At 38.4% G+C, this 10,457-nt stretch overlaps 1 protein-coding gene across 1 annotated transcript; it reads right to left on the reverse strand.

The window, feature by feature from the left end:
• Positions 1 to 5,894: 5,894 nt before the first annotated feature.
• Positions 5,895 to 8,591, reverse strand: foxa2 (forkhead box A2). Its single transcript, XM_028437857.1, has 2 exons — positions 8,250 to 8,591; positions 5,895 to 7,522 (listed from the first exon to the last, which is right to left on the reverse strand). The coding sequence occupies exons 1-2, from the start codon at positions 8,319 to 8,321 to the stop codon at positions 6,353 to 6,355; spliced, it is 1,242 nt and encodes a 413-aa protein (XP_028293658.1). The 5' UTR covers positions 8,322 to 8,591; the 3' UTR covers positions 5,895 to 6,352.
• Between the last annotated feature and the right edge of the window lie 1,866 nt (positions 8,592 to 10,457).

Genomic DNA, 10,457 nt, shown 5'->3' on the forward strand with positions numbered 1-10,457 from the left:
ATACTTGCAGTCATAAAAACAGTGAGTCACCCAGCCCTAGCCTGAATAGATTGCCTTTAGGTCAGGGCCCAAGTCCAGAGCTGGAGACCCCCATATCCTGCATGTTTTAGATGCTATGGTCCACCACAGCTGATTGTAAAGGATAGCTCATTATCAGACCTTCTATAGAGCTGCATGATGACACCATCATTAGAGTCAGGTGTGTTGGAGCTTGGAGACATCTATGAATAAGAGCTCTGGACTGGACTTAAGCCCCCCAGCTTTAGGCCATTGCATGTCCCACTATAGCTATTACCTCCCAGTTGCGCTAAGTTCTCCTTTTCTCTCTCTCTCTCTCTCACACACACACACACACACACACTCTGCACTATCGCTTGCTCATCTCTCTCCCTCTCTGAGGACATGAAGAAGTCCTGCACAGGAATGTCACACAGTCATGTTAGAGCAGTGCGGACACATCACAGTTAGCGTCCGCATTCTCACTCCGTCCAGCCAGCCATCCTTCTTTTTCTTTCTGTCTGTGCTCTATATCACACACACACACACACACACACACACCTTCATCTTCATCATCACAGCAGATGACCAAGAGGACTTTTCCAGTCAACCCTGACCACATAAGCAGAAATGTTGAATCTTAAACTTTCCCACATTTTTACATTTATGTTAAACTTAGCTTTAGGAGAGAGTACTTTATGTATCTGCTTTGAAAAGAGTTTCTGAAAGAGAGAGAAAATGAATTAGACTTTTATAAAAGGAAATTTTAATCCTTTTGCAAATATAACAACTTCAGGAAAAAAAAAAAAAAACATTTTAGACAACTGTGAGGTTTTAATCTGCAACAAAATGTTTTAATCTAATTAATTATGTGATTTTATTATTAGTGTTATTATTCCACAACCATCAAATAGAAACAGCTCATTTATATTTTCTAAATCTGAGTTACACTCCATTGATTTGTTTTAATCGTTGCCTCATTTCATTTGAGGAAAAAAAAAAACTTGCGTTTCAAGTAAAACCAAAAACAATAGATATTAGAGTATTATCAAATAAAGCATTAAATAAATATGTTGATGGGTGTGTTTGTTTTTTTTAAGATTTAAGAAAACAAATTATTCTAAGTGATTTGACCCTTTTTAGTTTGTTTGTTTTTTTGTTTTTTTTTTTTTGTTTTTTTTTCTGGCAGTGTTTGTGATGACGCATTAACATATTTGTATCTATTTCTCTGAATGAATTTTTCCTGAATTCTAAAAAATAAATGTGTCAAATAAATTAGCAATCTCTTACGTATTTTTGGTTTTAACAGTCAAACTCATTTCTGATGGACAAAAATATCTTTTGAATGACGATTTATTTATTTTAATTATTGATTTTCTTTGTTTTGATTTTTTTTTTTTTCTTTTATATTGTGACAATTTTCGTTCAATTTAGCCAATGAAGAATTTGTTAGTGCTCATTTCGTAGATTATTATTATTATTATTATTATTATTATTATTATTATTATTATTATTATTATTATTATTATTAACGATTGGAATATTTTTTTAATTATGTATAAATACAAATAAATTGTAATATAGTATATATTTATAGTGAAATAGGGCAAAGACTATTTCTATTTTTTGTTTTCTGTTTTCCACCTGCTTCATTTATCTATTAGGCCTTCTGTATTTTATTATTTTCTATCTGTTCACTAATGCTATTTGATGATAGATTTACCGCGTAAAAAACAATCATTATTTATTTTTCTACAATATCGGCCGAGAGAAAAGATGTGCCCCCCCCAAAAAAAAAAAAAAACCGGGGGTCGCACCAGGACGGGCCGCCGCGCCGTGAATCTCTGGGTGGCTGCTGGCTTTAGGTGGGTTTTGACTTTGTGGTCTCTTTAATATACTGAGGGACGACAGTTTGCCTTACTAAGATATGGGATTAGGAGTATTTCTGGTGAAATAGGCGTTAAGTCGTGCTGGTGTGGACGATCCCTCCCCTGAAAAAGGCTGAGACAGAATTACAGCTTGTTGGACCCGAGTCCCGACGTCGTCATGGAGACAGATCTACTTGGGTGTTCCAGTGCGAGGCTGCATGCGCTGCAGTCTGGAGGTGCTGAAGACGTCCTGGTGTGCGTAAAACACCGCGTAATGGTGCTACTACACCTGATTTATTGCACGGTCTAGCTGATGATCCACGTCAAGACCCTAAATAAACTATTACTCTTAATTATTTAACCAATTAAAGCCCCATTATTAAATTAAACACGATTGCAGAGCTGCTGCGCTCCTGAAAGTATTCCAAAGCGTTTTCTTGGCATTTTTTCACCATTCAAATTTTTTTTAATTAAATAGAAAAAGAAGTATAGAAGAAGAAAAAAATATTTGGGGAAATAAAATGGTGCAAGTGCTTGTCTGCCGCCTTTATATTCCTCAGTCGACGCCCAAGGGTGGGTGCACGTAAGGCTTATGAGGCGCTGACTCACCCATTAAAAACAGAGGCCCAAACTCGCCCAAGCATTAAAAAACGCATCGCTGCAGGGAAAATGTCTCACTGTGCAGGTTTGGTACAATTAGAGACTATTAACAAATATTAAAGAAATTTGCTAATTTATATGTTGCAAATGCATTAAAATAAAAAAATAAAAAGCTGGATATCTTTAGTGCTTTAATTCTCAAATGTGACAAAAATATATTTTGGTGCTATTTGATAAACAATTGGGTTTCCTGTTTGGTAAGAAGTATTGAGCATGCTGGCGTAGAAAAAAAAAAATCCTCTTTCCGCATTGTGTTATTGTGTAAGTTTTCTCAGACCTTAATCAAGGAATATGCAAATAACACAATAAGAAATGCAGATAAATCAGGTTAGCAGAGTAAAAGGGATCAACAGGCTGTGCCTTCCATTCATTTAGTTGCTATAACAACAGATGCGCCTGCATGTCTATGATGGCGCACAGTCTATCTGTCCAACAGATGCGGTTGAGCTTCGGGCGATGTGGCCTCCACGCACTTGTATGTCCGCCTGTACAGATGGAGACCTGTTACCTTTGAACCGGCAAAGCTCCAAAAGGCCATCCCGGTCTCAGTGTGCTCTGGAGGGGGCTTGACTGAAGGGTTATCCCGCTTTGAAGGGGTCGAAAGAGAGCCGCGCCTCTGGCTGTTATTGTTCAATATTGGTTAAGAGACGATGCAGAGCTGTCTGACTGCTTAAAATTAAAATATATATTTTTATTCGATCTCTTCAGTTAACTTATTATTATTATTATTATTATTATTATTATTATTATTATTATTATTATTATTATTATTATTATTTATTGTGTGTTATTATTATTAATAATAATAATGATAAAATAATCATAATGATAATAATAAGAACATTATAGTTTAATTATAAACACATTTTAAGTTTCATCGTTATCTAACAAAGAAAAAATAATGACAATGATGAAAAATAATAGTAAAAGAAATTTAAAAATGAGTTGTTAATAATAATAAAAGCTGTTTTCAAAATATAAAACATCTGTAAATTATAGTAGACATCAGATGCTCAGAACATCCCATAGTGACAGACATCAGACACACCCTGCACAAGATATCATCACAAACACATCTCTTCCACACATATCTTCAATCGAGTGATTGAATGAGATGTCCATCTAATTTATGTTTTTAAAAGAAAACCCATAATTTCAAATTAAATGTTTTTTTTTTTTTTTTTTTTTTTTTGTTATATATATATATAAAGTTATCTTAGATTTTAAATAGGTTTTTCGAATCTTAAAAAAATAATGCCCTTAAGGACAAAATATATCAAAATGTAAAATCAGTAAATTTAGAAAATTATATAATTCTAGAAAATGCATTTAACTTGTTATTTTTTCCAAATGCAACTGGATTTCTCCATCACCCTCATCATCATCATCATCATCATCACTTGCTCAGTATCAGACACAGTGCAGATCCTCTCAGCTTTGCGCCACCCTGCCATGAAATCCAATACTTTTCTCATGAATTTCGGCTATCAGCCATGCACTGCCCCTCCTCATCATGCATTCCTCGGTCACAGCATCATCCCCACAAATCTTTCAGCTAAAAACAATGCATTGTTTTAAGGGAAACAAAGCCGTTGAATAGAGCTTTAAAGAAAGGTTCATACCTGTGCAAAAATTGCCGGTGCTTGTTGTTGGCAAGCCACACAGGAGCCCATTGTAGAAGCTCGCCTTCTGCCTTCTGCAAAGGGCTCCAGACATCACGGCATTTATTTGAGCTCAAACTCTGTCACTGTTGACTTTAGCACAAAGCAAAGATTTCACTGCCCCGCTAGTTAAAAAAAATGATTATTTTACAGAGATATCGATCAGTGTGTTATAAAAAAAAAAAAAAAAATCAGCTTAGCATTATATGTCTAAAATGAATAGAACGAAATTTAATGTCTGTGTAAATTTACAGACCTGCAGCGTCCTATTCAAAGTTTACACTTGTGCAATTTGGTGTGTGTGTGTGTGTGTGTGTGTGTGTGTGTGTGTGTGTGTGTGTGTGTGTGTGTGTGTGTGTGTGTGTGTGTGTGTGTGTGTGTGTGTGTGTGTGTGTGCTCTTCTATATGCGGGCACAGCCTCCACTCTATTGTTTACTGGCTTTGTTTATTCGCAGATCATGCTGTTTAAAGTGCGATCTGTAAAGAGGGTCTGGAGAATAAACGCACACTTGTACGTGTTTAGAAGTCGAAGGGGTGTCATCTTGCCTCTGGCCCCCAAACCAAACCATCCCCGGCCTTGGATTTGAGTTCAGAGAGGTAAAAGAGACAGGCAGAGGAGGGGATATAGCTGCTGCATCCATGCAGACAACGACTCCAATCTTATCTAACAAGAGGGGAGGGTCCGGCTACTTTGAAAATAGGGAAGAGAACAATGGGGGCCAGATTGTGGGGAGAGAAGTTAGAGCATCACATTCAGGAAGCTCTGTTCCAGAATCAGCCTCCTTTTCCACCAACTATTCTCCTGCGCCACGGGAGCCTGTTTTATGTGACAATGACACTTAATCTTGTGCTTGTGCGTGCGTGTGTGCGTGCGTGTCTCCTAGACTGTGTGTGTGTGACATGAAGATGGCTTGTTGAGTGACAGCCATGCATATGTGGCTAATATTTGATTGACAGTTTGACTCTACTGCATGTGTGGGAATGTGGACGCGGCTCATTTACGCACCGTGCGTAAATGCTTTTCCTAAATATAACCCCTTCCAAAAAAATTAGTTTGCACGTCTTTGTAAGAGGGAGAATATTGTTCGAAATTAAATGTTTGATTTCTGATGAAAGAAAGATGTATAATAAATTCAAACTCATGCTCTGTGAGGCATTTATTGCTTTAATTCCAAATGAGATCGAAGCTGAAGCATTGGATAAAGCTTTGTTTTCCTACCATTAATATCTCAATTTGTGTTTGGGGTTAATGAGCATATCATTGTTTTGTTTACTCCCCTCCCTGTTTGACAAAGGGAGTGCATTGTTCCCGGATTTTATCAAGCAAAGCTATTAATCCCTGCTGGAAGTGTGTGCATTATTAGAACAACACATGGGTGAGAATAAATCCCAGAATTTGAAAAAAAAATAAATAAAATAAATATTGTGATGAAGTTGTTTTTATGCGCCAACATGTTGTATTACACGTTCCAAAAAAATGGTTCCAAGTTGATAATAAATACAACTTTAATTTCCTTTGAGGTCATGGTTTCAATTGAGTAATTTATGCACTTAAATAAACAGTTGGATCATAGTTTATATTTTAGAAAGGAAATTTTTCCCCATTATTTTTTAAATAAAATGTGTGATTTTTTTTTTTTTTTACATCTTTGATTCAGTAATAATAATAATAATAATAATAATAATAATAATAATAAAGACAGCAGTGTTCTGAAAGAAAAAAACAATAACACTTTAATATAGATTCTGTTCTTGTCACTACAAGAATACACATATACAAGCCATAAATAGGAATTACACAAATGATTGAACAAATCCTGTCAGGCATTTCAGTTCATTTCCAGGTATTCACATGGAGGCTATTTTACAGAAAAGTGAGATTTTTTTGTCTTTGGAGTCCATTCCCAAGGCTCTTCACAGATCGTCACATGTTTTTTTTTTTTTTTTTGTTTTTGTTTTTTTAATTATTATTCTTCTTATCATTTACATCCTCTCTCAAATTAATTAGGCTACGAACAAACTCGACAACTAAAAAGGAAGGGAAATGTCCAAAATATTTGAAATACATATTGTACACAAAGTTTATATTTTTGTTTGTTTCGTTTTTTACAAATGTACAAATTGGAGGGGAAAGTCCTCATTGGATGACAGGATTAGGGGGGACATTTATGAAGAGTTCATGATCGGCCTGGAATACACGCCCTGGTAGTAAGTTGTGTCGGGTATGGAGGAGGGATCCAGGCCCGGTTTCCCTGCCATGGAGCCCATGGACAGCGCTCCGGTCATAGGGGAGCCGTAGCCTGAGTAGTGCATCACCTGCTCGTAAGCCTTAAGGTCCATTTTGTGGTGCTGCTGCTCCGATGACATGAGGTTATTGATGGAGAACGGGTGGTTGAACGAGTAGTGGTGCTCCGGCTTCAGGTGCGCGTCGTGCGCAAGGACCGAGTGATGCTGCGACATGAGGTGCTGGCCCTGGGACACCGGGGACGGGGCGGTGTGCTCCGGGCTCAGGGCCTGACCCGCCTTCATGTCCGACATGGACCGTTTGTGGTCGCCCGAGGAGGAGTTGGAGTGCGGGGACTCGTTGCCGTTGCAGCTTTCTGAGCTGCTGTTGGAGGAGCCTCCGTCCCCCTTCCGGCCGCTGTCCTTAGTCATCTTCTTATCACATTTGAAGCGCTTCTGCCTCCTCAGGTAGCAGCCGTTCTCGAACATGTTCCCGGAGTCCGGATGGAGAGTCCAAAAGGAGCCTTTCCCGGGTTTATCCGGGGACCGGGGCACTTTGAGGAAACAGTCATTGAAGGACAAAGAGTGGCGGATGGAGTTCTGCCAGCGCTGCTGGTTCTGTCGGTAAAAGGGGAACAGGTCCATTATCCACTGGTAGATCTCGGCCAGTGTCAGCATCTTACTGGGAGACTGCTGGATGGCCATGGTGATGAGGGAAATGTAGGAATAGGGGGGTTTGGCGTGTGTGTAGCTCCTGCGGTAGGTCTTCGGGTCTCTGGACCTGTTGATGTTGGACTGTCCGTATATCGGGCTCATGGCGTTGATGTTGGTGTAGGATGTCAGCGCGTTCATGGACGCAGGCTGCGCGGTCATGGGGCTCATGCTGGGGCTCAGGGTGGCGCTCATGGCCGTCATTCCCGCGCCCATGCCGTTCATGGCCCCCGTGCCTGGGGACATGCCGGTCATCGAGGGGCTCATGCCCGTGTTGACGTAGGACATGTTCATGGAGTTGGCCGTCATGTTGGCAGGGGTGCCCATGCCGGACATGCTCATGTAGGTGTTCATAGAGTTCATTCCCAGGCCCGTGTTCATGTTGCCCACTGAGGTGTAACACTGCGGATGAGGGAGAGAAGCATTCATGAGTTTAATTTGTCTCTGGCATTAAACACTTAGGAAATAAATTGAGCTGTAAATTCTAAAAGCATCATCACATTAACAAATAACATGTAAAAAAGAAAGAAAAAAAATTTGATTGAAAAAATAAATCTAGATACTTTTAAAAACATTGTATTATCCGTGCGTAATCTGTGCGTAAAGGCTCAAATGTGTAAAAATGAAATTTGTTTCGTTTACTTTTTCCACTAAAAACAGTTATTGATAATATTTACTTTCTGTTTTAGCACTATATGTAAATGATACGAAAATGTTTTAGCGTTTATTGAAGTTAAGAAAATGGAAACATGGTGTTTGTAAAAACAGGTATCAGCTTTTTTTAAAATCCCGACTTTAGCCCCTATATTCCTCCTAACCCTCACAAAATCATAAACCTGCAGTTGTTTTATTGAATGGAGAGAAAAAAAAGAGAAGAAAACCTAATCTGATATAGTAACGAAAAGTGTCGTATTTAAAAATGATATTTCGTGTGAAAAGTTCCTCCTTTTCATGTCAAGCAACTTTGTTAGGATAGTGCGCGCTGCGCGGAGATGGGGGAGGATTTGGAGGCGCCTCAAGTCAATATTTGATCACAAAGTTAATATTATCTCAGGGCTAATATTGAGTTGTATAAAACAGGATCGGCTTTAGACGGGGGGGAGAAAAAATATATATTTAAGGTACCCACCTCAGGCTCTCCGTAGTAGGTGCTCCAGTCGGTGTGTTCGTGTCCTTCCATTTTAACTGCTCCAAGCATCATGGAGGACTTCCACAAAGCGTCTCCCAGCAGAGGAAAAGCCCAAAGTGTCTCTAATAGCAGGTGACTGGGTCGTCTGCGTTGGTCTCTTCTATGAGGACTGGCGCATGTGTGGTGGTGGTGGAGCCAGCCGTGAGACGCGTCTGTCAGTGAAGTGGAGTTGAAATGACGCTCCGTGCTGCTCGTTAACACTGTGATATAGCTCTGAGCGCCAGGCAAGCCTCCAATCCCTACTTCTACGCCTTGGGCCCCATTTGAATAATCTCCTCGCACCTAGGCGCAAGACTCCTCAAGCCGCCCCCCCTCTCCAACACCCAACACCGCCCCAATTGTACACCTGCAATGAGTGAAAAGAGCAGTTTCATATGAAAAGCTTCTTATTGTGTTTTTGACAGCAGGGACAACAAAGAGGAAATGTAAAAAAAAAAGAGATGTGTTTGCTGTTTAGTGTCTTTTATTATTATTACGCACATCCTCTTTTAGTCTTTTTCTTTTTTCTGGAGCTATAATCATATTAGAAATAATGTTAAAGATTGTATTCTCGTAGTTTTTCCACGGAATTTGTGATATAACACATTTTTGTCAATTGAACTTATTTTTTGTAAAGATAAAACTCACTTTTTCCATAAAGCAAATTATTAATATAAGCAGATTTATTATTATTTTTTTTTTTTTTTAAATAAATCTGTTATTCCTCTACCTTTTAGTATAAAATAATGTATTGAAGTGTTTATTTCCTCAGTATTCGCAATAAAATGAACTATCGGAAATGATCTTTGAAGCAACATGCCCGGTTTTCTCAGTGTTTTAATTGCTATAAGAGACGTGGCTCCAGAGCGCCCTCTATTGGCAACACTCACAAATTGGCTTCTTCTTTTTTCTACCACGAAATGCAAAAAATCTTTGTCTTCAGAAACACTTTTAATTCCGCGTTGCTTTTGCTTTAAAGCGGTGCAAAAAATAAAATAAAATAAATGAATAAATCAAAATGTGATCATACATCCAATATTATTCTCAGCATAAATTCATCTCCTGCATTTGCATTTTGGCGCATATTTTTGGAGTGTGCATATGACTGCAAAAAAATAATCGACATTTATGTTGCGTGTTTTCTATCATGCATTTTGTATTTTAAAGTGGCCCCTCGCAGCGCGCAGGGCCTCCTATAATTCCCACAGCTCGTACAGTATTTGTATGACATCAAGGTGAGGCTGCAGAGCGGTGCCAGCCACGTGTCGGTGGTTGTACATCTATTTGTCTGCATATTTACGCAGGAGCATAACTATCAGTATAGAGCCCCCATTAGTAAAGGCGAGCAAACCTGTGGTGTTGACGAGGGACCAACACTGTCTGCTTAACTTGGAAATGAGATCATGAGAAAAAGCTCTGTGTGTTTGAGGATTTGGGATTTCCTTTTTTTTTTCTCCACCGACTCAGGCTGGAAATGCGTCACGTGTGCTTTCTCACACTCGGTCAACATGGGTCGTTTATAATATTGTATATTATGATTATGTTGTATTTAATATATATCACTTCTATCATATTCAGAATAAATTAATATCTCTTAAATAAAATAATATTTGCTGGAAAGTAGTTGCTTTTTGTATAGCTTTCATGTTTTAACACCAAATAACGTGACCCCCCCCTTTTTTTTTTTTTAATTTCTTTTTTTCTTTTTTATATATTTTTGTAACTAATGATTAACATTGGTTGTGTTGACTGATGAATGTAATCAAAAGTCCAAAATATCCACAGTCCTGCGTGCACGCATTGGCCTTGTTGCACAAGCATTGCATGTTGTTTCCAGATGTCACAGGACACACTCAGGCCTTTTTCTGTGAGAATATTAACCAAATAATAAAAAATAAAAAAGTACATAAAATAAGCACCTTATCCACACTTTTGAAATGTAAAGTTTTTTTGTTTTTTTTGTTTTTGTTTTTAAAGTAAAGCACATGTACTGATTCCCATCTTTTCAGGTCCTTGACCTCAGTGACACTGTGTTCCTGAGTGGGACAAGTTGCTAATTCCAATGTTAATAATCAACTTTCCACAGAGCTCTCACACATAGGTGAAGGTCACTTTTTTAGGTTTAGCTAAAAACAATTTTTTTTTTTTTTTTTTAATCTGGGGCACCTA

The sequence above is a fragment of the Gouania willdenowi genome, chromosome 22 (assembly GCF_900634775.1).
Source record: "Gouania willdenowi chromosome 22, fGouWil2.1, whole genome shotgun sequence".
Taxonomy (NCBI): domain Eukaryota; kingdom Metazoa; phylum Chordata; class Actinopteri; order Blenniiformes; family Gobiesocidae; genus Gouania; species Gouania willdenowi.